The sequence below is a fragment of the Sitodiplosis mosellana genome, unplaced genomic scaffold, assembly GCF_009176505.1.
Source record: "Sitodiplosis mosellana isolate CC-2019 unplaced genomic scaffold, AAFC_SMos_1.0 Smas_scaffold_11, whole genome shotgun sequence".
In the NCBI taxonomy this organism is placed as follows: domain Eukaryota; kingdom Metazoa; phylum Arthropoda; class Insecta; order Diptera; family Cecidomyiidae; genus Sitodiplosis; species Sitodiplosis mosellana.
Window position 1 is genome coordinate 1,425,092 of NW_022595253.1, and position 27,561 is coordinate 1,452,652.

The window sequence follows — 27,561 nt, forward strand, 5'->3', positions numbered from 1 at the left end:
TTTCAAAGAATATGAGTCAAAGAAAGAGAAAGAGAATGAATGGAAGGTATAGAGAACACGAAAGGTTTTTGATGCGACGACTCCCATTAACATAATATTTCAATAATTTTTGCTCTTAAGAAATATATTGTTGCCTTTTTTTTTGTGGATCAATTATATAGTCGTGGAAAGCCGATGACCTGCGGATCGCACATTGTGCACGAAACAACCGACCACCACCGTATAGCTCAACTAGCCCGAGTGAGCGGGTGAGCTACAGATTAAATTGGCTGTTTCATGTTTAGCGCACAACATTTGATTCTCTCTTCTCATCATGATTTTGATCATAAGCAAACGAGACATGAGCACGGGAACACAAAGAAAGGAATTACAAGCACACAGACACACACACACACATGCAACACACAAACACAAAAGAAGTATCCTATAGCACAAGGGAAAAAAATCTGAGCATACCGCACGCGTATGATTTAAAAGGAGGACAGCTAATGGTCGCTATGTCTACAGGAATACGTTCAATAAGAATACTCCATGGGCGGCCGTTGTATTCGCTTTTTTCTTCTTTTATTCATTGCTCATTTTCCCGGCCTTTCCGTTGATGTTACTATGGAATTTTTTTTGCACCATTTACATGAAGCTCGTACATTTTCCTACACATTTTGTAACATTTTCAAATTGAAACATGAAAACTGTTACCCATTGAGATCATACTCCTCTAAAGCTTACCTTTGAATTTTGCACCTATCTGAGAGAGAAATCCCCTCGATCGCTGTAAAAAAGAGCCAAATAACAATAGAAAACGCCACAGATTTCACTTAGGTTTTGTTACAGATTTTTTTTTTAATGCAATAAATATGTCCTTATCCAGGTACTATATATAACATGTTTTTCGTCTTATTGCTATTTATTTTACATTCCATATGAATATCTCTATATATTTATATACCTACAAATTTATTATTGTAATAAAAGAAGTATGTCTTAATCTCATTTCTGATGGTGTTGACAATTGGTTCTCTTGATTGTTCTTTATTCTTTTTCTTTTTCTTCATTACTCACGTTTCTCAATTGATTACAATTTCGCAATGAATTCGTCGATAAAAAAGAATCAAGATAAATCTATAAATGGATATTTCTAAGAATATATGTTGATGTTTGTTTTTTTTTTTTTTTATTGCGTGTTCTTTGAAGGGTTTTGATCTCTACTTATTTTAATTTTCTACTGCACAGGAAAATCGAGTGCAACATTTTCACTTGGTCCATCGATATTGATTCATTTTAAATCGTACTAATATCGAGCTGAAAGTTTGTTTTTTAATCGTTTATTTACATACACACACTGGAACTATCATACCGCAATTCTTCTTCTGGATGCCTCAATGAACACAAACTTTCAACAATAATCGAGTCGTTCAATGAGATACATATCGTAAAATGTGCGAACAAAATGTGAAACGAAATTTTTATGAACAATTTTATTTACATGCGTAATACAAGTCAAACGATACAATAATTCTCGCCACATTACAACGACAGCAAAAAGTCAGTTTTCTTCTTTCAAATTTGGAGCTTCACGAATTGTTCTTGTCGATGAAAACTTCTTTTTACCTTAAATTCAGATACTTTTTTTTAAATCACAACTATGACAATAACATATTTGTTATTTAGAAAAGCCATTCTCTTTCAATCAAAGTATCGAATATTGGCGAATCGTTTGTTCAGCGAAAAAAAAAGGTAGGTTCTCGTGTTCTTACTTGATGCAATGAATTTCTTCGGAATATATTTATTGAAATGACTCAGTATTTAACATATCAATTCAGAGAAAAAAGAATTACAATGATTCGAATTCGTCCCCATGGACGATTCATATTTGCGTAAGTGCTAACATTAATTAATTATTTGGCTGAGCCGATTTGGTTACAAAGCTACACAGTAGACATGGGTCATTTTTATGTCGTTTCGATTTTACTCTTTTTTTTGCTTGCACACACACACACGCACACATGTGATATATTGTGTGTATGTGTGCGTAGAAGTATTTTGTTTTTTTTTTTCTCTTTCTATTCATATTTGCGACACTATTAAGTGATACAATTCTATCGGTTTTTCTTCACATCTCCTGTTGGCTTTCAAATGCATAGGTCTTCACTCTACTCATCACGGTGGTGTTTGTGTATGTGTGCATGAGTTTTGTGTGTTAATGTTTTGTGTATGTGTGTGTGTGACAATTAGCAATCTATTTATACTATTCATATATAAATACCAAAATGTCAGGTGAACGGAAATTCAAACACGGCACATTTCATCCATCCAAGACGCCAGTTAACGTTTATTCCATAAAATAAATTTGGTATCACGCATTGTTTTATGGCTTGTGTGTTTGATGAAAACGTGTGTTTGCAAACGTTTTATAAACGAAATTGAGATAGATGTGCGAATATCGATTTGCGGATCTCATGCTCGAAGAGAGAGATAGAGCAAGAGCGAGCAAAGCATGTGGAGTGAGTGAGAGTGAGAGAGTGTGTGAGTGAGAAAAACAATAAAATTCCATTGTTGACTTGTGGTGTTGAGTGAATGGGATATGTTTTCCTCAATTTGGTTTAAATTTTGTCTTTGTTTTTCGTTGTTTTTTTCAGTTCGATGTGCTATTAAAAGTCAATCAAACGCAAATCAAGCGAAATTTCACCGGCATCCGCAACCAACCACTACCATATCTTGGTAACTCTTCAGAACGACTTTATTCTGATCATCCAGATACAACATTGATATTGGTTTCAATTGTGTTGGTATACAGCAGGCTTTGGGCGCTAAATCGCTATTTATTGAATTCACTAATGTTTGGACGACCGCATGGTTCGTTGTGTTTAAATGATCGGCAAATGGGAAACGGCATTCACCATGACAATAGTATGCATCGTAACCGTTTGGCGTAACAATCCAATCGTCCCAGCCGACATTGCTGAAATCAACGTAAAGCGGTTTTCGTTGGCACAATTCACGGCCTTCACCACGTCGTTTGTTGTTTCGTCGATGCGGCGTCCTTCGGCCTCGATTTGTTTTCAAATCCCGGATTACTCGTTGCTTGTAGCGACCATCATCGGTGTAGGTCATCAAGAATGGTTGCATTTTAGCCCATTCATTTTCTTTTTCGTCGACGCTCCTTCGAAGTCGAACGTGTCGATGAGCGGGTGGTAGATTTTGATGACCAATCACCACTTGCACCAGAATGCCATAGTTTTCTTTTGGATTTTGAAGCCAACGATCAACTGCCGGCAACACATCCAAACTAATCGTGTCGGATGTGTTGATTTGAACGGTTTTCGTATCGATCAAATACAAAATGGGTTCAGTTTTGCCCTTAATACCCGGCCGTACAATGTCATATACTAGAACTTTGTGCCGCAAATTGTCTCCATCGATGATTGGATCGCGCTGAATTTCCAATTCGGCTGCTTTCAATTTTTCCGCTTTCGGTATCGTCGATACATTGAAATAGAGACGAAAACGGTGATGATGCGTAAATCGCTCGTCGATTTTACTTTCTAAGAAAAAATGGGAAGAGGAAATAAAACGCACATTAATTTATAATGAATATAATAGTGATAATCGGTTTTTATCGGTGGATAGAGCTGAATTGAATCGAGAAAAACAATAACATACACATATCAAACACTCTCAAATACTATGCTTGTGCGCAGATAATAATCGAATGAGCAAGTCAATAAGTTTGTTGAATATTTTGCATCGGCATCGAACCAAAAACCGGAACACAATCGCGATTCATTAATAAAATTTACGCCTTATTCGATGCTGTCTTAATTTTGACAGTAATTAGTATTATATGGAGATTTATAGCACGAAGCTATTTTATTGCTCATCATTATGCATCATTATTTGCGGATAAAGTGGATGAAGGAATTTATTTTTTTTTTATTTTATTATTTACATTTGATATTTATATGCCCATCATGAAAAACATGTCCAAATCCATTCACAAAAGAATTCTTGCTGAGCAGCGGCGGCATCAGCATATCTGATAAATGACAACAATCTAATGCACATCTTGTGCTCGCGCTCTTTTCCGATAAACGGATTATTTGTCACTTTTATAAATAACCCAAGTCGTCACTATTTTTCCACGCGTCGAGTCGAAAGAGTGAAATTTATATTCCGACTATTGTGCACTGTGTGTAAACGAAACTGTTCCTTGTTCCATTCTATGAACAATATCGGTTTGTTTATTGGATTCTTTACACTAGTGTGTGTGTGTGTGTAATGTGAGATGGATGTGTACCGCGAAATTTTTAATCAGACTTAATTTAAACCTTAATATTACGATTAAATTTTATGTTTAAGTCGATACATACCTTCATGCGTAAAACTTCGCACTGTATTTGATGATTTAGCATGCAGTCCTGGTTTTGGTAAATTCACCGTTTCTCTCAGCTCATCGCCCATTATCTCGGAATAGAGTAATTTTAATGATTCAGGAATCACAACTTTCGATCGATCGATGGGCTTCGGTCGTTTTGATCGTCCAAATAAGCTGAGCAAATTTTGTTCGACTTTGATTATTGTATCGTGATCCATCGCTACACTCGGCGACGGCGACGACGACAGTGACGGTGGCGGATCGATCACGTCATTTTCGTGTATTTGTTGTTTACTATCGCTATTTGTTAAACTACTACTGTCTAAATGTGTTTGCTTAGCGCTGTCTGTTTGCTGTGTTGCACTTGCCGTTGTTGTGTGTATTGTGGCTGGTGTTGTTGTTGTGTCTATGCCAGCAACTTGTACAAAGGGCTGTAAAGTCACCAGCATGGCAATTATATAAATATACATCTGCATGGTCGCTTGCACCTCTGGAATGAAACAGAAAAATTTTGTTAAACTTTCATTTTTTTATGTAAATATTTTTTTTTTCATAGAATTTTTTTAATCAAATAAAAATATTAGAAGAAAAGAACAACAACTGTGTTGTAAATTGTATGCAGGTCAATTCGCGGATACATATAATCCAGCGCCGTACCCTGGCATTGCACCCTCCAAAAATTTCAAAGGTGCAACAAAATTTTTGTTGCACCATAAAGAAAAAAATGAACAAAAAAAAAATCGATTTTGCACCCTCCAAAAAAAATTTCTGAGTACGGCGCTGATATGATCGGTGTTTTTCACTTGAAAACACTTAACTAAGCTCAAACACTAGAGAGAGGAAAACAACTGAAGAGTAATTATACAAGGATTTGTTTTTTTATTCTTTCATGAAGAACTCAGCATCTTTATCGCATCGGTCGGTGCAGGGTTTTTAAGACTTTTTAATCATACTACAAACCAAAAAAAAATACCTTTTTTTGTTTTATTCTTTGTTCAAGATATTCGTTTGTTTTTGCTTTGTTCCTATCGCTCTCTCTTTTTCTGTTTGAAAAGGAATTAGTTGCTACTAAGAGAGTGCTGCGATGCTGGATTTAGGTAAGTGCACACTGGGTGCAAGTGTGAAAAGGATGCATTATTTCAGTAGAGATGCTGTTTTTGTTTGTCAAGATGAACTTGTTACCAATTTTATAGCCTCATTGTAAATGGTATTTTTGTTTTGGTTGGCTTTTCAAGCCCCTTCAGAAGGATCTGATGCGAAATAAGGCGTACAGTTTCTCTCTTTCTCTCAACTATTATTCTTAATCCCGAATTCGGTGTTATGACAATAGTAAAATTTGCATAGTAAGAAATGATAATTTATTCCAAGAAGCAAAATATTATTAACATGTGCACATTTGGCATTATGAAAGTGTGTGGGTATGTGTTTTTTTTTTCTGGTTTAAATCACCATCTAATACGGGATGACATTAAGTTTTAACTCAAGACGAAAAATTAAAGAAAAATCGCAAGGCAGCGGCAGCCAACTCGGGCTGGCTTGTTCGATGCACTCCAGTGTGAAGTATAGATGGCATTGTTAATTTACGATCAGTGTAACAAACAGTTAACGCTGTTAATACAAAGGAATAACATGACCGAACACACATTGACATAGGCATAGAAAAACAAAAAGAGAGGATGGAAAATCGCCTAGAACACACGTGAAATTACAAGAATGGATACGTAAACGAGGAAGAAATACGAATGAGAAAATTAAACAAAAATAGAAACAGGTAGTTTTGTAAATATTGATGATGTTGCCTTTTACGCCTGCCGTGTGTATGCATTGTATGGCTACCTCTGCTTTAATGTTGTTCTTTGTCAAAACATATGAACCGACACTATGGTTGTGCATATTTGCTATTTTTTTTGTTCAATCTATCTTACAATTTTTTTTATGTCTATTTTCTATTTCGGCTTGTTGATCAGTTGGTGTAACTTTTGACTCTATAGTCATGCCGTCATACGATTTTATCGATTTAAAGATCTTTCTTTATCAATATCTTACAATTTTCTTTGTTCGAATATTGTTTCTTTCTTTTTTTTTCTCTTTTTCGCTTTGCAATCGGTCGGCATATATTGAATCGGTCAGATCAAGCACCGACCTGCACCAGATGATGTGAAATGATAAAAAAAGGGAAACGCACACACACACACACACACACAACATTTGAACGAAATCTCCGATGAAATAACCATAATTTAAAAGCAATAATGTTTAAACCGTCTTAAATAGGTTTATAATTTTCCATCATTTGTTCAATGTATTAGTCTAATTTCAAGACAAGAGTGAAGAAGGCAACGAAAGAAAAAGTCTAGATGAACCGACAAGTGCAAGTATGAAATGTATGATATGTGTGTGTTCAATCATGTTGCATGCAACAACATCATAGATAGATAGATATGCGCTTTGGCTTTGCGCATCCGTGCCAGCTTTAATGGCACGATTACATTTTGTACGATGCTCTCCGTATAAGATGAGCACATTCATTCACAAATTGCTATGTTTTGCACTAGTAAAATTCCTTAAATGGTTGGCTTGAACGCGATCACATATGGCATACACACAATGTGCATGCGGTTTTTTTTCCTCCAAGTTGTAGTGTACGGAACAAATCATATTTATCACATTTATCGCATTTAGTTCGATACCTCACACATAATAATTATGATTACCACCAATTTTGTATGGCAAAAGAAAATGAGCGCGCGCAAAACTTGTGCGAAAGGAAGTGGTGGCGGCATGCACACATCAAACAACCAGTTCTAGTTTTGGCGAAATTCTAATATGGAGACAATCGCATTTGATGGTGGATTTCCTTTAGCGGCACAAATCTTTTTGAACATGAATGGACGGAACAATTTCAGCAACACAAAGCACATTGCGCCATTCGTCTCAATGTTTTAGAAAAGCACACTCGTGCACATACACACAAAGATTAATTGCATTTTCCGTTACAATTATAGTGTTGGCAATAATTTTGTACTGTGTGTGATAGATAGATTTTATGAAAAAAATATACGACACATAAGAGTGATATACGCGCGAGAATGGAAATGGAATGAGAAACAAGTGATTAGACCCGACGATGTACACATGTCGCATCAATCAAACACACAAATCATTATGATCACAATTATTTATATGATTTCATAATTGATTTTAAGTGAACGTTGAGTGAAGTGGCGAGAGAACATCAAAAATGCAGCGCCTCTCGCACGATAAAATTGCGTTCTTTTCGAATCACTTTTTAATCTGAATCGGTATTATCGGCTAAATGCCCATAATTTTATCACTTTTAAACGATTTGTATGACACGATTCAAACAACTATGGCTTTATCTTTGCTCCCATACCCACAATGACCAATTTATTGAAACAATATATTATTTCTCGGAAAAAGGACGGATTGATGTTCTGATGGGCTGATTTACGGATTTACGTACAATGGCTTGGTGGTCATTAGTTCACTTTTGACATAAAGTGGCTTCCTAGAATTGTATATTAACTTGCACAAACAAATGTGAGTCCCAAATTTTTGCAATTATACACAAAAACATTTTGAAAAACAAGAACAACGAAAAATGAGGATTGAAAATGTTTATACGAAGACAATTAGAGTGATCGTGCATTAAACAATGCACAGCAAGATATCCGACCGATAAAATTGGCCGATAAGCCTCACAATGCATCTTTACAAATGCATACGAGGGGCACAATCAACGGGATATAATATGGTGTTTTTGATGGTCTATTTGGTATAAGTTCCATTTGGTTCTTCACGTGGAATTCGGATCGAGCACAAAAACTCAACATTTCAAGTAAAAAAGCGTTGATTTGAAGGAGAGTTGCCATTTTTTGGTTGATTTTATGCGATTGCATTCGAAGAGCCACTATTCAAATACGAAAACACTGATTGGTTCTTGTCAGAAGTGGTGATTGACTTCGAAATTTTGGCCAATTAATTCTTACCTTTCGAAAATTAGAATAAAAATCAAATAATAACTCCGTTATGTTTTCGAATTCAGATTTAGCACACAAAAAACACACTCATGTACACTTGAGGTATTCAACTTTTGTTCAGTTCAGTTTGTTTTCTATCAGAAATCTATTCTGCACAATTCACATGCTCTTAATTCCATTGAGTCTGTCGGCAAATCGAAATATCTGTTCGAAAAAGTCTTTTTTTCTCCATTAAATTCTCACTATTTGCTTTTGTTTTTAATTTATCAAAACTATTGATAAAATATTATTGCTTTGCTTTGATTTTCATTAAACATGCAAATAAACTGAACACAAATTGATATGAAAAGTCCGATTTTATTTCCAATGATAATCCAAAATAATACGTAGAAAAATGCTCTTCACTGGTGTAATCGAATAAAAAAAAAAATAATACACAACACACACAGTTCTCTGTCGTTAGTTCGAGTGTGTACGCATTTAGACAACAACGTCTTCAACAACTGAATTATAAATTCAAACTGAAAATCGGTTTTACTAGACTTCTTGGTTCTGTTTGTCTTTCACCTTTTTTTTCCTTAGCTCGCTCTTTAATTGTTTATGTGTGTGCATTTCTTTCTTCGTTGTTATGTTTCTTTTCACTTCTCTTCTACTGCCTGTGCCTTATCTTCCTACCCTCTTATTCGTCCACCAGTTATGCGAGCACTTGTCTCGCTCGCATGCACTTCGACTGTCAATATGTATGTCGTTCTCTTTTTATTGCACTGCTTCGGTAAAATCACATGACAATGTTTGCATTCACTTCGACTTGTGTATAAGCTTAAGCTCTGAGCGCATACCACTTTAGCCCTGTTGTATGTGTAGCGATGGTGTGTGTGTTCTTACATGTAGTGTACGAAGGCATTAGTGGAAATAGCACCAACACACATGTGTGCTGCTGTGTGCATGTATGTGTGTTTGAAATGAACAAAGGAGAAGAGAAAAAAAAAACAACAACAGGAGCTCGCGTGCACGGATAATCCCGAAGTGAAAAATGTTCGGCAATCGAGCGATGCCCAATACACACATACACACCAACGAAGGTTTAAGAGAAATAAGTAACATTCGTAAACGAAATCACGACATATAATATCCAAGGAACCAAACAGAGAGAACAATTGAAGAACCGACTCACAAACAGAAGAAAAAGAAGAAAACACACACATACACACACGATCTGAAACAATAAAAGAATTATGACTTTTTGTTGAAAATTGAACGACAGAGACAATATCATGCGATAGCTACAAAGTCAGAAGAAAAAAAATTAAGATGAAAAGTGATAAGTAAATAAAATATATATAAGAAAAGGAACTTTATCTTGATATAGGTCTAGTCCCCATGGATATGTGTGTGTGTGTGTGTGGGTATCCGCGAATGAAGAAAACATAAATAGATGAGCCGTGGTTTCTCTGGCAGCGGCAGCAGTAACATTTGTTGTGGTAAGCGACTCTCGGCCGAAAATCAAAGGAAAATCATTCGAAATACATAGTCTTTTCTTCGTTCGTATATTTGTTACGTGTCTGATGCATGTTTTATCGGTGCGAGGTAGAACCTGGCAATTGTCTGATCGTTTGTGTTTTTTCGTTTGGTTTTTTTTTTCGAACACACAAAAAAACCAACGCACACACACACACACAGAGTGTGTATATACAAACAGCGTATGTTTGGTTCTCGTGGCCGTTTTGACTGGAGAAAAAGAAGTGAGATAGAATCCAGAAAGCAAATTGAATCGTGAAACGATGCTGAAGAAACCCCTCCTGTTCAAATCATTTCGAGCCAATGAAAATCGTTCCAAAACCAATCGATTTCTACGCATGTATTGTTTGATCTTCGCTTTTCAGAGCGCTTGTGTTCGGCTCTCGTTTTTATATTAACATCATTTGCTGGTTAACAAACATAAATATTGTTTTTTTTCTTCCTTTTATTCTTTCTGTTGCTGCCACTTGCTTCACCGCTGCTGCTGCTGCTTCATTCAATGAAAATCACAATGACTTTGGTGTTTTTTTTTTCGTTGTCGTTCTCGTGTTTGCTCCTTTTGTAAGCATTTGTTCTTTCATTCTGTTTTGACCGAAAACGAATTTCTTCACTTGGAATGACAATAAATAAAACGTAAACGATCATTTGAACATGTTTCCTCCGTGTAAATTATGTCTTAACAACAATGTGATTAATTTTTAATCATTAATCCCATTCTTTTGTGTGTTTGTATTGAATTAGATCCATTTTTATATGAGCACGCGTGCTGTTTCAAACAAAACGAAACATGAATTTGATGATCAGAGATCAGAGCTGGTCAAATAAATCAGTACACTTGTTTCAATCGCATTTTATATGCAAATACATATTTCTGTGTTATGTTCGTTTGCTTTCGCAAAATCTAATTGGTTCCCTTTTGAATGGGTTGAACCAGAATAGAATGGCAGCGATAATGCGTGCAAGGTCTCAACCGACCATTTTCTTAAGCCAAGCTGGTTGTGCATTTGGCATGTGCAACAAAAGTTCTGCTCTTTTTTTTTTTGGTTCCACTGCACATATGAACAACAACATGCTCACGATCGTTGAACAAAGTGTATGTTCTCTGGATGGACACAGCAACCATTCACATATATGCGTAGAAGACCACACAATGTATAGAAGAAAAGACCGCATGTCGTGAATTCAAGTGCTTTTTCTTTGTTCTCCGATTTTTTTGAGAGAGAAAAAAAAGAACAAAAAAAAACTTTTACGGCTTGTTCACTCAGTTTTTTCGAAATTCTTTTCGGTTTTTTTCGCTTCTTTCATTTATTTGTTTTTTTCCGCTTGTGTATTTGGCAATGCGACAATTATCAGTGACTCAACGCCCGGTATTCTTTGCTCTATTCTCAATTACTTGTTCACTTTTGCTCCTGAATGGAACCGAACATATCGAACGACTAATTTGGATTATTTTATCAATTCATGGTGGCTTCCTTTGATTTTGCGAGCAGTTTTTTTTTTTCTTCTTATCGATCAAGTGATATAGTCAAAATCTCCGGGAAAAAAAAACATTGTACGTGTTTACCTTATTTTTTATTTCGACCTTTGATCGAATGAATAGTGAGAAGAAGAATAATAATCAATTTCAAGAGAGTACGCTTAAAAATAGAACAAAATGGAGTCTATTTCAATGTGATATTGAATTACAGTACCGCTAAATTGAAACAAATCTTTCATTTGGGCGAGAAATTAATGTAAAAAAAAAAATCATTTTCATCCTCAACGAAATGAATAAAATTTTAGGAGCTGATTAAAAAAAGGAAACAGAACGGTGATTTTCAAATAAATGTTATTGATAATGTGATTGGTTTTTTTTTAAACCAAATGAGCATTTGTTTAAAAACGTAACGTCTATTTTCTCGCTCAAGTGCTTCGAATGTTAAGATTTGAAATGTGTTATAAACATTTTCCTTCCGTACATCGTAATCATAATCGTTATCATTGGCCATTAAAAATCGATAACAATTTGATGAAAGAGTTATTGTGTCAATTGTGAGCCAGTCAATATCGCTCTCTGATCAAATCGATATGAAAACAATTTGAAAATGACATTGGAACAAGTCAACGTGGCGCTAAGTGTAAGTTGATCGTCATGCATGCCATGAACAACTTATACACGTATGAACAGAAGCCCTAGGATTTATTTTACACAGACATTCTAGACGATCGTTTCTACTTCAGCACCTTCTTTTGATTTAGTGTGCGTGCGTGTGTTTGTGTTCGTTTTTGTTTACTCTCAATCTCTGTGGAAAAATTCGATCGAATTTATTACACTCAAATAAATTTTTATCACTTCATTAAAACACACGCATACGCGCGCACAACATGTACATAATTAGATACAGACTGCATGGCCACAAAAATCGTTTCGATGCCTAGGGATGAAAACTGAACGTTGAACAGCAAACGTGACGAGACGAGATGCGTTGTAATGACACAGTGATTGAACGGTTGAAATCATGGAAAAAAAAAACATCGAAAAAAATTCACCGTATACAATCGATGCTGAACAATTTTTATCAAACTAAAAAAACCAACTTCAACATAACAGATAACACGATCGACAGACACACACAAAAAATGAAATAGAACGGTGCGTATAGAATAACTAAAGAAAAATTTTATGTGACATCACGGCGAGTGAGGTATTTCCGAGTTGATAATTCAATAGCAAAATATGTATCGCTACGATATAATAATGTTGTGAAAACTTAATGACCGAAAACATTCCAAAGAAATATCTACATGTTGCAATTGCTTTGATTATGAATTGTTAACGGCCGTGTGTTTAGCCAAAGAAGTTTGGAAAAAAGCAGCAGCAGCAGCGACGCTGAGTAAGAGATAGAAGAGATAGACAGAGAAACATGCAGACAAGAATAAGATAATGATGAAAATGAAATACAACACAGAGGAAAAAAAAAACGCGCAGTAAGTAAAATAGCACGGAATCAGATGGCTTTAGATCATGAATGATGAATGTTTTCCAGAAAGAGAGAAAGAGGTTTTCTCATCACATTTAACGTTGACATTTTTCCATCGACGTCATGCAAAGAATGTTACCAAACTGGTTGTGTGTGTATGGACGACATCGCATAAAGTAGTGTTTTGCAGAGTGCTGCTGCTGGCCTCACCACACTGATTGAACTACGAGAGACGCTACTAAATGTAACAGATGAAACGATGGTATGAAGGCAGAGGAAAAAAAAAAAACAAACAAAAACGACAAATTCACATTCACTAAACGAATGGATTAATGTACAAAAGCTAATGACAATCGAACTAACCACAAAAAATAGTTTTGGTCGATTAAATTGCGTACATGCCATTCATACCATTCGGCGGTTACATTTTAAATTAAAACAATTCCACAATTGAAAATAGAAATTGAACAAGCATCAACGACGGGATTAAAATGCGGTTGTTATTTCAAGTCTTCCATCGACAATGGCGTGCAGAACGATGCCACGCAAAATGAATATGATATGAAAGTAACCGATCAATTATCCATTTTTTTTTTTGATTCAATTGCTTCGATCCCCTTCACATTTCATGGCTCAATGTCAATGGTTCTCTTTTTTTCGGGTGCTCTCAACTTTCAAACAATCAAATTCATTATTAAAAAAAATTAGTTTATCGAACTCTTCGAAGCCTTCTCAACTTTAAAAATAAACGATATACGAATGTGAATGTGTCATTTTTGAATTTGCTCGATGATTATATCGAATGATATGTAGCTGTTACTTAAATCGTCGGGCAAATGAAGAGAGAAGTGAAGGAAATCTGCTTAAGTATATTCGCTTAATGGAACGATTAATGGACTGTATTTGGCGAATGAAAGAAACCCTTTTTGCTGTTAAGGATGTAGTTATGCCTCGGGCATATTTTGATTGTATTAACGCAACCATAAATAATATCCAAACCATGGCTTTGCGTGGATTATTCATGCAATGGTTTTTTTTTCTCGCTTAAATAAATACGCTTCGTTCCATTTGAGCGAGAGATGACTTAAATTACGGGCTTCCTCTTGAGTCATTCGGAAGTAACGCATGAAATGACAACAAAAATAACAACAGTTGAAGCAAACAAATAGTTTGACTGGAATCAAGTGATGATAAAATGCACTAATGAGGGAAAATATTTGTACATCTAACACGAGATGCTGGGTAATTGAAAATCTTAGTTTATCGACGATTCAGCACTTTTTTCTTCACTTTTTCCATTTTTTTCGCATTTTTTCTTCTTTTTTTTTCTTTTAAATTGTCGTCTTTCAATTGTAATACCTTTTAAAAGGTGTGGTTCAAATGGTAATTCGATTGACATTGGAATAATGTGTACGTGCGCCGTGTACAATATTGTCAACATGAAATTACAAAATACACCGGCAATATTTTTGTTGATATTGGCGTAGAAAAACCCAATCGAATTTATCTCGAGACACAATCAAGAGTCGATTGGAAAATGTTTTAGTTGATTTTGTTTCCTTTGATGCAGTGAGAAATGAAATCAATGATTTCATACATTATGTGACATTCAAGAATTGGCAGTTACATGCCAAGCGATAAAGCAATTATTTTGCCAAAGGCCTAGCTTAAGCCGACACTCGGTGCACACACTCAGTGTAAAGTGTAGTCACGATTTTGTCTTTTGAAACTCAATCGAAAAGCATCAAAGTCTTTTGAAAGTAATGGAAATACTAAATCCATTCTCTTGTACGTATCAACCAAACGTTGTCTTTTTTTTATCTTGAAAAGGACACACTATTGGCATAATCTAATGATTATTATAAATGAAACGAAAGTGAAACACAATTTTTTTTATGTGTCCATTTGTCAGTGTATTAGAATTTCAATGTGTGTCCAGTTTGAAAGAGAAAAAGGGACCGAGCCCACAATGGGTGAACGATAAAAAAAAGCACAACAAACGAGTTTTGTTTTGTTTCGATGATAATATTATTGAAATTGGCTCTCTAGTTGTAGGTTGACAACATTTTTTTTTGTTTGTCGTACACTGTTCAGATATTTCAAATGTGTCAGACTTTTTGTCTGATTCGTTGACGTATTTGACTTGTCACTTCATTTGTATTTAATATCATTTTTTTTTTTATTTCTTTTTGATTCAACGCATAAAACTTGCTGTGGACGCCGTCGTTCAAATTACGGAATCGAATGCGAAACATCGAAAAGACGTCATTGCGTCGTGCCAGTGATATGAAGTCAACGTCTAACTCAATTCCAACTCTTTTTCTGCACCAAAACACCGATTAGAACAATAAACGAATTTTTGATATGGTATGCTAATCAAATCGAGCGCGATCCGCGCGACGAATTAAACGAATCATATCTTTTTCTGTACGTGTTTCTTTCTCTCTCTCTCTTCATCAGCACAGGTTTCAATACGCAATTTATACGATCATCTAAAATAAAGTCATTGGGGTCGTATCATCATTAATTATTTTATTACGCAGAAAATAATATTTTACGGTTGTTAATAATCAAGCTCACACAACGCTCAAATGCCATGTCATTCGTTTAGGAAACTCTTCTCTCTTTCTCTCTTTTTTTATCCATCTCTTTCTCGCCCAAGATAGAGAGAAAAATATAAAATGTATATTCATTTCAAACCGAAGGTTATTCGATCCGATTCGATTCGAGTTGATTCGAGTTGATTCGTTTTGTGTGTAGTTGTTTGCACCGCATGCTAACGCGCAGAGAGTAATTTTTCTTCCGGTTATTGGTATGTTTGAAACAAATATTGGGCTTCATTTCACCGAATCGACAATCGATTCCTTGTTTCTAACGAAAAAGATATGACTATATTTGTGGTAGACATTATTTTGCATAGGAATGTGGTGAACGAACTTTGATGGAATTAATTGTTGACGCTTTTATGGAGGCTATTATAGATTGAACAAGCAACCCGAAAAAATTGCTTGAATTCGAACCAAAAAAAAAAAAAAAAAAAAAAACAATTCGTCGAACTAGTTATTCGTTTTTTTTTTTTGTCTTCGTTTTAACTTACTTTAATTTTATGGCGTAGAAATACATAAAATGCAGCCAAAACAGATGCAAATTCTTGATTTGGTTCCTCAACTTGTTCGTTGATCGTTCGCACGAAATGATATCATCAACCGTGGCAAGAAAGTTATTACAATGTCACAGCACAATTGGTGGCGTTGTTTTCCAACTCTCGCGACAAAACTATAATTCAATTCTTTATTGGGTTCGTTCAGCAGAAATTCGGTTTATGTGTGCTAGCACTTAGTTTTGACGGTTGTTTTAATGTTCACTTCAGATTTTAATGCAATTTTTTTTTTTATTAACAATTCGATTTGTTGTGTTTCACTTGAAAAAGATCGTTCTCTTTTTTCGATGCGATTTACAAACGAGTGCGTTGAAAGAGACTTTTTTTTTCATGTCACTAATTGAAATGTTAAATTCAATGGATAATTTGGATAAGCACAACTCGTGGTCATATATCGAAGATTTAGTAGCAATTTGTTTCCTTGCACGGAAATCAATTTCGACTTTGTCCACTTGAATACTGACAGTTTCATGTTAAACGGTCGTATTCCTTAAAATTTGGATAAATTCCCATTTTTTTTTAACCATTGACACCAAATGACAAGTTGAACTAATTTTTTCGTATTGTATTTTTGTCTTGCACTCGAACACCACGTATACAGAAATATGCTAATAATGTGCATATTATGCACTCGATAAAAATGGCTTGGTACGTCTTTCCATACTCTCCACATGTACTATGTCACACAATTTGAGTAGTTCTGGTCAATAAAAAGATTATTATTTTTTTCGGTCGACGTTTTTTTTTTTAATCGCAATCGAACGAATATATTCAATATGGAATGTGACGAAAAAAACAACATTCACTATTGTGGCACAGCATGCGAGCATGCATACATTCAAACCGTTGATGATATTGAAGAAGAAGAAAATTGATCGTGGCTCATGGAATACCGGACAACAGTCAAAATACACCGATTCATATACAAATTAACGTACACTGAGAGATACATATAGATATTGGAACGCGAAGAGAGACGTTCAACAGCCAACAAGAGGCGGCTAAATCGCAACTCTATTTCAACTTGTTCACACTGCCACTAAATGGTTTTGTTTTTTCAGCTTTCACATTTATTCTCTTCGAGAGCCGTTTTGTGTGTGTTTTTTTTTCTCTCTCTCTCTCTCTCTCTCTCTCTCTCACTTCTTCTTTCAAAACACACGCTGCATTTCATGCAGCAGTCGCCGTTATTGGCTCTCTGATATTGGGTACGTCTCTCTGATAGTGACGATAGTGATGCACTTGATATTTAAGAAACAACACAACACAAAAACGAAAGCGAAATACATACAAATTTGCGCGGTTTCGATGAGCAATTTTTGTTTCACCGAAAACACACATAAACTAAACTTGGTTTTCTGGTCGCAAGTCAAAAGAACAATGTAAAACACGTAAATTTATTCATTCGTTGTTATCGCTGGCCATATTCGGTAAATCAATAGGTATAAATGTGTTTTTTGAGCCACCGCCGACAGAGCTTGTGTGATTATTCGATGCTTTAATCAAAAAAGATAATCCTTGAATTGTGCTGGAAACTTTTAATCGACACTTTGCAATACACTTCTTTTTTTTTTTCTTCTCTTGATCGCTCTTTGTCTCACTGAAATTTAACTATGGAAGGTTTTGGTTTTTCATGCGTTTCGTTGTTTTTTGTTGGTTTCTGTTTATTGATTCATTTTTGCGGTTCATTTATTCGGATTATTCATGTAATACGAACAAACTGGAAACTATTTACTCACTCACATACGACAAAAAATATGGTTGCATTCAAATTTTTGAAGTGTGTTTAAAGTCCACAATCATTTAAAAAAAAAATGTTATGTCAAAAAATGCATGTTGTCTGCGTTACGATACGATGTGATGGTGGTTGGTTGCTGGTGCTGCTGCCGTTGTTGTAGTAGTCGTTGTTGTTGTTGTTGCTACTGCTGCTGCTGCTGTAGTCTGTCCAAATGTTATATAGCAGTGCCACCGTTTTCTGTCACACTTGTACTGCATCACTCACCTGTATGAGTGTAGTTAAATGTCACAATTCACATAAACACTGAACTGTATGCTGGAGAAATTATGATACATGTGAATAGCTTAAAAACGGCAGAAGTAAAAATTATTCAAAATTCAACATCCACAGGCAACAGTTTTTGATCCGTTGAAGTATTTGACAAATAAAATTTATATATTCACATCAAAGAGTCAATCGATGATAGAGAGAAACAAAAAAACAACCGACACATATACACACGAAACGAATAAATAAATATAAAAAGACAATAAAACTTGATTCGATATCGAAAATATCAACACAATATTTTGGAATGTAGAATCCGTGAGCTCGTTGACGTTTCATTCGATCGTCGTTTCGGAGACTTCAAATCGCATATTAAAATCGAACAATCGACATTTGTTCAAGCATTCATCGATTCGTTGGTATTCGATGGAGAAAAAAAAATGCACAAAACAAAAACGGAAAAACTTTGACGACTTCAACTATTTGCTGAATTAGTTGGTAATTCAGATACACAAAAATTGAATATCTGTGTTGAATAAAGAATGCAGAAACTCGGTTCGGATAGTGTTTGTATGTTTAACTATGATATTTTTTTTTTCTTCTTTTATTTCTTTTTTGCTGTGTGCCGTGTGTTTTTGACGACAAATGAGATAAAAATGGATGCTGTTTATTCTGCGTTCAACTCTCAACTGGTTAATGAAAACAAGCAATTTGAACGAGAGATGAAAAGTTGAGTCGGGCTTCTGGCTCTCGCGCGCGCATATATACACAGAGCCCGAGCACAGAGAGCGTGCACAGCACAACACACAACACATATAATTCCATGACGACTGCGAGATCGTTTACGGACTGGGCCGAAAGCTATAAAATTACTGTTGTTGTTGTTTTCACGAACAAATGCCAACGTAAATCGCATTTTATGTGCTCGATACACACTCTGCAAGAGCTGGTTTCTGATAGTTTTTTTTTTCTTCTCGTTTTTATTTCCAATATATATATATATATATATATGTTTTTTTTTTATTATTTCATTATCTGCTTCGTCGTTTTGTCTTTTTAGCGAGCGTGTTATAACTTGTAAGCGAGTTTAGCACTGTGTGTTATAATTGATATTCTCTTGGTGATATCTTTTGCTCTGGTGAGCGAGCTACAGCCTAGTCAGCCGTTGTACGACGGTGTGTAGTTGTCTCTCTCTCTCTCTCTCTCTCTCTCTCTCTCTCTCTCCGTGTGTATGTATATTTTTTTGTCGTTCAATTTGAATATTACGGACAAAATGTCGTGTTTGGTTCGTTATATTATTGTTTGATTTGTATGTACTGTCTAATTAACGGGTTAAAATGTAATGGATTCAATAAATGTTTACTATCGATGCTCAGTGGACATTGAATTTTGACGTGAAATAATTTACACAACACTTACTTCAAGATGATAATAATAATGATCGAACGGTAATGGTTTTAAATATTTTGGTGAATATACTCGCAATTTAAGTTCGATTGTGTCTCCTTTGTGACAAACTATCGAACAAACCAGTCAGTCACATACACCCATCTCTCAACACACGCACAAATACACACACACACACATATATATACATCACGATCAATGGGACAGCATCCACTATAACATTTGCATACATGCCACTTGCTTCAATGCAGCACACACCGATACACACACAGCAGATCTATGCATAATACGTTTGTGTGATGTTGCTCATAGAGTTTTATGCTCGTACGTATGTCAGTTCTATCGTCGTTTCAATAGGGTCAGTTGTCATTTCATCGATAATATATCGATGTTAAACACTTTCATATTATTATTATTGTCTGGATGCTTCCATAGTGGTGTGCTTTTGATGTGATGTGAACATTTCTCTCTCTTCTCGCTCATGACTTTGAATACAGAAAAAAATCACATTTTTGTTGTTGTTGTTGTCGTTTGTTTTTGCAACTCTAGCGAAGACGGTGCGAAATGCAAAATTCGTGTATCGTTTTTCGATTATACCAGCAGCGAATGTAGGTGAACTGTTTTTTTTTCTCTTCTTTCGCAAAGGGAGAGAGAGAGAGAGTGTTGCACTGCGCTCTATTCGCTATCAATTTAAATTAATTCAAGTATTATGCAAACTTGTCTACAATGCAAGAGAGCTAGCTCTCTTTCAAACTACACTGTTTGTACAGTTACAAATAGATTTGTTTTTTTTTTTCGCCTTCCACCTTACCTTCTTTCTTTCTTCATATAATCACTTTTTCGTTGTTCATGAGCCGCATGTATCAATCAGGTGTATAGCGCATGGCTGTTGTATAAGTCTTTTTTTTTTTCGAAATTCTATTTCATATTTTCATTTATTTTATCACGTTTTTTTTCGTCCATTTTATTTATCCTTTACTGCAAAACACGTATGTATGCAAAGTCAACGAAATACGAACCACACATAAATTGATTGAGTGCGTTTTTTTCGATATCAAAACTCAACGTCAAACTGTTCAACTAGCAAAACACGTTTATGAACGTAGAATATTTTTTTATGATTGCTGATTTTCCCTTTAAATCGAGAAAATATGAAAAAAAAAGTGATTATTTCTTCATGTAAGCACTCGCTGTCCTGCGCAATTTATGTTCAAGAGGTTCACGGTGTGTATGTGCGTGCGCGCGATTTTTCTGCAGCATTTATTGCATGCGTGAAGATTGTACGGCGTTGAATGTTCGTATAAATTCTTACATTTTTAATTGAAAACATTCACCGAATCGACAGCAATGCGCAAAGCTAGATGATTATACCGAGAAGCGAGACGATTCTTTTTCGTCGTGCAATTCATCAGCTCATCCGGTTTTTTTTTCTCATCTCGATTCGTATTCGGTCCATATCTCTTTATTATCGTGTCGTGATAATTCACACCCACAGAAATTAAATTCATTACACGCGGTTGTACGCAAGAATCTCGACTAGAGTGTCAAACAAAATGTGCGGCGTTGTGAAGCGAGTAGGAAGAAATTTCGCAAATTCGACAGAGTCTCATAAACAATTTCAAATCAACCGTGATATTTGAGACGATGGGATCGAGCGGAGAGAGGAGACACAAGATACGAAGTATGACCAAGAATGCATAAATGAAAGAAAGACATTTTCTCTCACTCGCACTCGCACACACAGACACAGAGAGATAGACACAGTGTTACTTACACAGTCGAGGCTGTGTTCCACAAATTAACATTTTATTGTAAAATTGCCTCATTTCGCCTAAGCCTGTTGTCGCTGTCACAACTTTTTGTTTCCAATAAATTTGCACCGTCCAACGAAATGGTAATGTTCAAACATCCATACGTCAATCGGTCGGTCGATTGAGTAGTATCGATAAGTTTGCGTTTTTCAGCATTGTAGCACTGTATGTATCTGTCACCTTATAAAATCGTTGCCATATTTTATTGAGCGAAAAGTAAACAAGACCTTTTTGATGTATTCTTTTCCTACCAAAGATTGTTCGACTCACAGCAGCGCGCAAAGGAGAAAAAAGACGACATAATGCCTCTATGGTGCGGAATGCATGGCGGTTTTTATTGGGTTTGCCGAACCGAGAGTACAGACACATTGTCGCTCTTATCAACCGTATATCATAATTGTTAATTAATGAGTACTGTATCGCTGTTGTTGCTGTGTGTTAGTCGCTGATCATCATCTGCTAGACTATTTGACGGCTCTGCTCTCAACCGTCACACAATGCCCAATGCTTAACTTTGGTTCATTCATTCCGTTTTGTTATTTTGCTCGTTGCTCGAGTTGTTATTGTTGTTGTCCTCACATTTTTTTTTCCTGTTCGTTCGCCATCAAGACCGTTTTTGCCTATTTTGGCATATGCCCGATATGTGCGCACATACATTTACAACACTTTTTTTGTGTGTTCGTATCGCTGTAACATATGTGCGATCGAAAAAAGTGTGAAGAATTTATTGGCTTGACGAAATGGAGTGTTTTTTTTTTCTCGTCATTCACAAATTCCAAGAGCCAGAGACAGAGCATGAGCGAGAGAAAGAGAGAGCAACAAAAATGTCTATATTTCATGCAGACTTGATTCAAAGCAATCGTGAGTAATTATGTGTGTAGGCTGTAGTGAGTAGAGCGACACTTTTAATTCATTTATTTATGATTTTTTCGTGCCAATTGCATCGTTTATTAGGAGTAATGACTTTATTTCAACCATTTAATTATTTGGCTCTTACGCTTACTTATGACACATGCTCATGCCTCGATATCATTATTATTATGAACAAGTTTTTTCGTTGAATTTGAAAGGCTGCCCAGCTATATACACTCACATAATTAGCTTTACAGTTGAAATGAAACGCAGCACTCGAATCAAATTCATTTTTAAGTTTCGTCGGTTTGGTATTTGAAAAGAAAAAAAGAAAAGGCTTGAAATGTTTGTTTGGAGAATGTTAATCTTCTTAACGGTCAATCGCTCTGTGCTGCCGCGCGTCGATCAATTTCGAAGCGATGACAAACCGAGTACGATTTTCTCTATGAATGCGCAAAGATTCCTTCCGTTCGACAGTTTTTTCTTCTTCTTCTGCATCATGGTTTGCATCAGCATATACGTGTATTCATTCAACCATGTCGGCACCTTTTTTGTTCTTTGCTCATTCTTTATTCATCTTTTTTTTTCACTCGCTGCAGCTTCTCTCGCTTTATTTTTATAATTCAATGGATATCAAATCATCCATTAAATATTTTTTGTTTGTCGTTTTTTTTTTTCGGAGATTGTTTAATGTTGTGAAAATTCATTTAAATAAACAATGATCGCAAGACATGTGAGAAAAAGGATATGCACGGTGTCATTTACGTACCAAAAGCAAAGTACCGGTAATGTCGCAAATTAAAACAACAACACACAACGAGAAAGAGAGAATCTGAACGAATATCGTAATATTTTCTCATCATATTTTGCGATTCCAAAAATTATACGTACAAAAAAGGTAACTGATATGCGTATTTGCCGGCTAAAACAAAGGCCAGGGATCAAGAGAAATAGCTGACAAAAACAAAAACTACCACTACAACAGCAACAACAGAGTGCTCCGTAAAACAGGACGATGCATTGATGTGAGAATAATCTAAGAACATTCAAAACAGACACAATGGAGCCATATTGAAATCCGAAAAGTTTGTCGAGTTCAAATTCCACATGCTCACACAAGCAAGCAACAACAACAAAAAAACATGAATGAAAAAAAAAAACATTTCAAGCGAAGCAGAAAAAAACTTACACTCTTTAACTTGAATTAAGATTAACATAAAAATGAAATATCAGCCCGAGAGAGAGAGAGAGCTACATTCGAATTTGTTGCAAATGTGTGGATATATAGATATTGGCATTTTACGTACCGCAGGCGTTAATTAAATCGAATCAATTACAATCGACTCAAATTATAGACTCGGGGCAACATATCTATATCTCTATATATGTGTAACGACAACGAAATAAACGTCACCAACTCAAACATATAATTTGTGCTTCCCTTTGTCAACACGCCAACCTCTAGCTCGAAGCGTTCATGCTATGTTGTGTGCATATATATATACATATATATTAATGATCTCTCCGATCAATTACAAACGCCATAATTAAATTAATTGTGAATTTACATCCTTAATTTTACTCGTTTGAAAGAAATACTCGTTGTATTTTGTCACATGAAATATGTTTTTGTTGTTGCTGTTGTCGTTGTCAATGTTGTCGTTGTTGTTGTTGTTCACAGATCAACAGAACATTTGTCATGATCGAGTTTAACGGTTGTCAATTCAATCCATCAATTGCTGGTAATTGCTGTCATATGTATGAATGCGGTCACAATTTTAAATAGCTTTAGCACATCAGGCGAAGTGATGAAAGTTTTCATGTTTGAACGATTATTATGACGGTGCTTTCTATTCGTTCTTCTTGCCACAGCCAAATGGAAGGTCGTTGTTTAGAATTTCTTTTGCTCTCTCGCTCTCTAATTAGCAACCCGATTCATCGCCTAAAGTTTTCGAAGTCACATTGACTTTTCGGGTGATTAAATAAGCAAAATTATTTTTTTTTCTTTGTAGCGAACAGTTGTCAACCACAAATCATAATTTATAGACCAGCCAAGAGTTATTAATTGGGCATATACATTGTTCTAAGGGATATTTAATTATGATTTTCCCAATATTCGTCTACACACGGAATAAAAACAAACGCACTCTGCACCTGTGCATAATTTCTTTAATCATTAAAATTATGTGTATGATTCAAACGTTTTGTCATAGCGTCTAATTAAATATTCAAATTTAGCGGTTGCAATGTGTGGAACGAAAATATTCCAGTGCTAATTGATATGCAATTGTGTTTATACGAAATTATCGTTTTGAGAGCTTGTGATTATTCAAATTTCGATTCATTGATTCACAGAATCGGATTGAACAATTGTTCAATGTGTTGCACTGTGCAATCGGTAGCAACGTGTGTGTGTGTGTACTGTTTTATTTCACTTACGCAGAAAGAAACGGTTTCTTTGTTTTATACTCAAGGGTTTTGACGCAATGTGTTGTCAATACAGTTTTGTTTTTCTATCAGATACTGTACAGTTGTCTGAGCACACGTCGGAATGACAATGCATGGTCATAGTACGTGGTCTGTGCTCGCCTCGTTACATAACAAGCAGATGTTCCACTTTCGATAAAATTCTGTTAGAATTTTCCGAAAATATTATTCTCATCTTAGCATCTGCCGTGTACTTATTTGTTCAGCTTTTGTTTTCTTCTTTGTGTGACCACCTCTGAATTCCGAATTCTGTGTTCATTTCGAAAGATATATACTAATTGATTACAAGATTGAAAGCAAAAACTACATTTGGATATTGAATTAACATGAACATATTTGTTCGTCGTATCTAATTGGGGCGCTTTGAATATTGGCGTCAGGTAAACTTTATAAATTGGTTGAGCTCATTTGTTGATGATATCATAACTGTTTGGAATTTCATCAAGTATCGATCGCTGCTAAACGAAATAAAATGTCTACTATTACTAACTTGGCTGCCTTCATCCTATTCGGATATTTTGTATTGTTGACCGTCAAATACTGCGGCAGAAGAATTATACGATCAATTAACAACTAAAGACAAAATCACGGATATTTTATTTTTAGCCAAATTTCATTTTTTTTTTTTTCAAGTCAACGTTTGTGATATAAAATTTTGGTTCCAAATAATGTGCGGTACATGTACTGTACCATATAATTGCAATTATGTACCTTTATAGCCGTTTATTATACTAACACTTGAATAAAATTCAAATTCGTTCAGTTCGAAAAAGAATGTGCTTTACTGTTTTTTATTTTCTTATCGAATTTCAATCTTTATGTCTGAAATACAAAAGGTGTAGATCCATAACGTTTGTTCCTGTGTGGCCAATATCAATGTGATACATGCCCTGTGCCAGATTTGAATAAAAACTAAACGAATCATTATTTTGTATGAACGCATCAATAACACTTTGGCTTTTTCCTGGTATCATCAAATAGTTTCGAATAATGTCAGCACCTCCTATGGCTCCAGCAGCTGGTGTTGGTCCTATGATGATTTCAATGTGATCCGACAAAGATAAACCAGAAAAAAGAGAGAGGAAAATACCAATCATCGAATGAATGAAAATGGACCAAAGTAAATGATACTACACCGCTTATTCTTACCATCAATGCCATCTGTTCCTGCGGCCAGAAGAAATACATCTTGCGTCAAGTCATCGTTGAAAGACAGTTGACCAAAGCGAAGTGCAAGTTCTTGGTTTCGACCACCAATGCCATTGCCGGTGATTTCCACCGTTGGTTCGCCTCCGCCAATTATACACAAATCCATTTGCTCGGCTTTCGATTCGTGTACGATTTGTTTGATGTTTAATAGAAACTGGTCGCGAATGGAAAGTGTTTCACGTAGACTGATTACAAGTTGATGGAATTGATCGTCGTTTATCTGGCCGTTTTTAAACGCTTGAATACATTTGCTGAGTTCAAAGTATGCGTTGCTGAGATTAGAAACGTTCCCTTCAATTTTTGTCGACAGAATAATTGCTTTCAATTGTCTTTGGGCTGCTTCAGTAGCGACGGCATTTACAGCGATTTCATTGTTTGCGATAATAATGTTTTGAATATTCTCCGCTTTGGGTAAGCTCAATGTAGTTGCATTTTCACTTATTGCCTTTTGAATGTGTGCAGGTAATGAATCCCATAGATTGAATCGTTTCAAAATATCGATCGAACGCTCTTCTGTTCCAAGGTTTTGAGATAGAACAGTGGGACCACTTGCAATTAAATCAATCGGATCACCAATGATATCCGAAATAATGAATGTGATAACGATGCCCGCATTCCTTGCACAGTTGGCCAATTTCCCACCTTTTGTTTCGGACAAATCGATTCGAACACGATTGATGTCGGTAATGGTTGCACCTTTGCTAGCCAATTTCTTAATAATATCCAACTTTTCATGGAGTGACACACCTTTGCATGGCAATGGAAGCAACGCCGAACCACCGCCCGAAATCAAAACAAATAACACATCATCCTTATTTAAACTTTTTACAAACTGTACAATTTTAGCAGCGGCTCGCTTCGCATTTTCATCGGGCAAATTGTTCTTTGCACCTTCGAACACTTTAATCGCAGACGACAATTGAATATCGCCAAAGTTCTTGTGTATATTTAACGGAACACTTATCATCCCAGATTCCAACCGATTGCCAAGTACTTTACTCAACTGGCTAGCGAGCCCATACACGGCTTTACCAAATCCAACTAGATGGCACCGCTTACTGTCATGAATATCTATTGTCACACGATTTTCATTGAAATTGCAAATGATTTTCGATGCATCCGTATCAATGGTCAAATTGTCGGCACGGAAAATATGCTCCGGTTGCACTGAACTCACACCACAAGAAAATAAAGTTTTTAAATTACTCAGTAGGCATTCGGATGCCATTGCTTTAGTGGAAAATTTTGAATGAAAAACTCGACTGAACACAGAATGACGTGAACAAACACTGTGTTTTATAAATGTTCTCGTTGTAATCATCGCTCATTCATTCAGCGATTGAGTATTATAGCTGATAAGACACCCTTTTTATAATCGATTGCAGAGCAAATACAGAGAGACAAGTGATTCGTGAATGTGTTTACGTTCAAGTGTCAAATTTGATTGTTTTTGAGTCTCTTCGGAAAGGTATTTTTCACTTATACACTCTCATCGCATACAATGAATGTCACAAAAACAAAAACTCCATCTCTGTTCGAATAACCAGTCGAACTCATGAAAATCGCTTCAAATGAAACGGCCATAAAAAAAAACGTTTCAAATGTTCTGTTCACGATTTTATCAAATCAAACGAAAACATTCAAAAGAGTCGTTGCACTTGAAACCATTTTACGCATACGACGGAAAAGTAAAATCACGCGATGAAATTGTGTGTGCGACTGCAACTGGTTTGGGAGTTGGTAACTCATTCGTCGAGAGATAAAAGCGAGCAAAGTGCATTC

The 27,561-nt window shown here is 35.6% G+C and overlaps 2 protein-coding genes across 4 annotated transcripts; both read right to left on the reverse strand.

The window, feature by feature from the left end:
• Nucleotides 1-809: 809 nt before the first annotated feature.
• On the reverse strand, nt 810-23,244 carry LOC129567279 (protein decapentaplegic-like). Of its 3 annotated transcripts, none has more exons than XM_055443948.1 (4): nt 19,433-23,244; nt 15,949-18,010; nt 4,368-4,862; nt 810-3,542 (listed from the first exon to the last, which is right to left on the reverse strand). In XM_055443948.1, the coding sequence occupies exons 3-4, from the start codon at nt 4,846-4,848 to the stop codon at nt 2,683-2,685; spliced, it is 1,341 nt and encodes a 446-aa protein (XP_055299923.1). In that variant the 5' UTR covers nt 4,849-4,862; nt 15,949-18,010; nt 19,433-23,244; the 3' UTR covers nt 810-2,682. The 3 variants fall into 3 exon arrangements, with proteins under 3 accessions (XP_055299923.1, XP_055299922.1, XP_055299924.1); XM_055443947.1 differs by having other exon boundaries at nt 15,949-18,061; XM_055443949.1 differs by lacking the exons at nt 15,949-18,010; nt 19,433-23,244 and adding an exon at nt 8,383-8,973.
• A 1,920-nt stretch (nt 23,245-25,164) lies between these two features.
• LOC129567278 (glycerate kinase) lies at nt 25,165-27,208 on the reverse strand. Its single transcript, XM_055443946.1, has 2 exons — nt 25,720-27,208; nt 25,165-25,600 (listed from the first exon to the last, which is right to left on the reverse strand). Exons 1-2 carry the CDS (start codon nt 27,098-27,100, stop codon nt 25,380-25,382), a joined length of 1,602 nt encoding a protein of 533 aa, XP_055299921.1. The 5' UTR covers nt 27,101-27,208; the 3' UTR covers nt 25,165-25,379.
• Nucleotides 27,209-27,561: the final 353 nt, after the last annotated feature.

Bases quoted from the DNA above. Each gene is read 5' to 3' on its own strand.
- LOC129567279 (XM_055443948.1), bottom strand. From the start codon at position 4,848: ATGCAGATGTATATTTATATAATTGCCATGCTGGTGACTTTACAGCCC. The intron at 3,543-4,367 runs GTATGTATCGAC...ATTTTTTCTTAG, and splicing joins GCGAAGTTTTACGCATGAAG to AAAGTAAAATCGACGAGCGA.
- LOC129567278 (XM_055443946.1), bottom strand. From the start codon at position 27,100: ATGATTACAACGAGAACATTTATAAAACACAGTGTTTGTTCACGTCAT. The intron at 25,601-25,719 runs GTAAGAATAAGC...AAATCATCATAG, and splicing joins AGGAACAGATGGCATTGATG to GACCAACACCAGCTGCTGGA.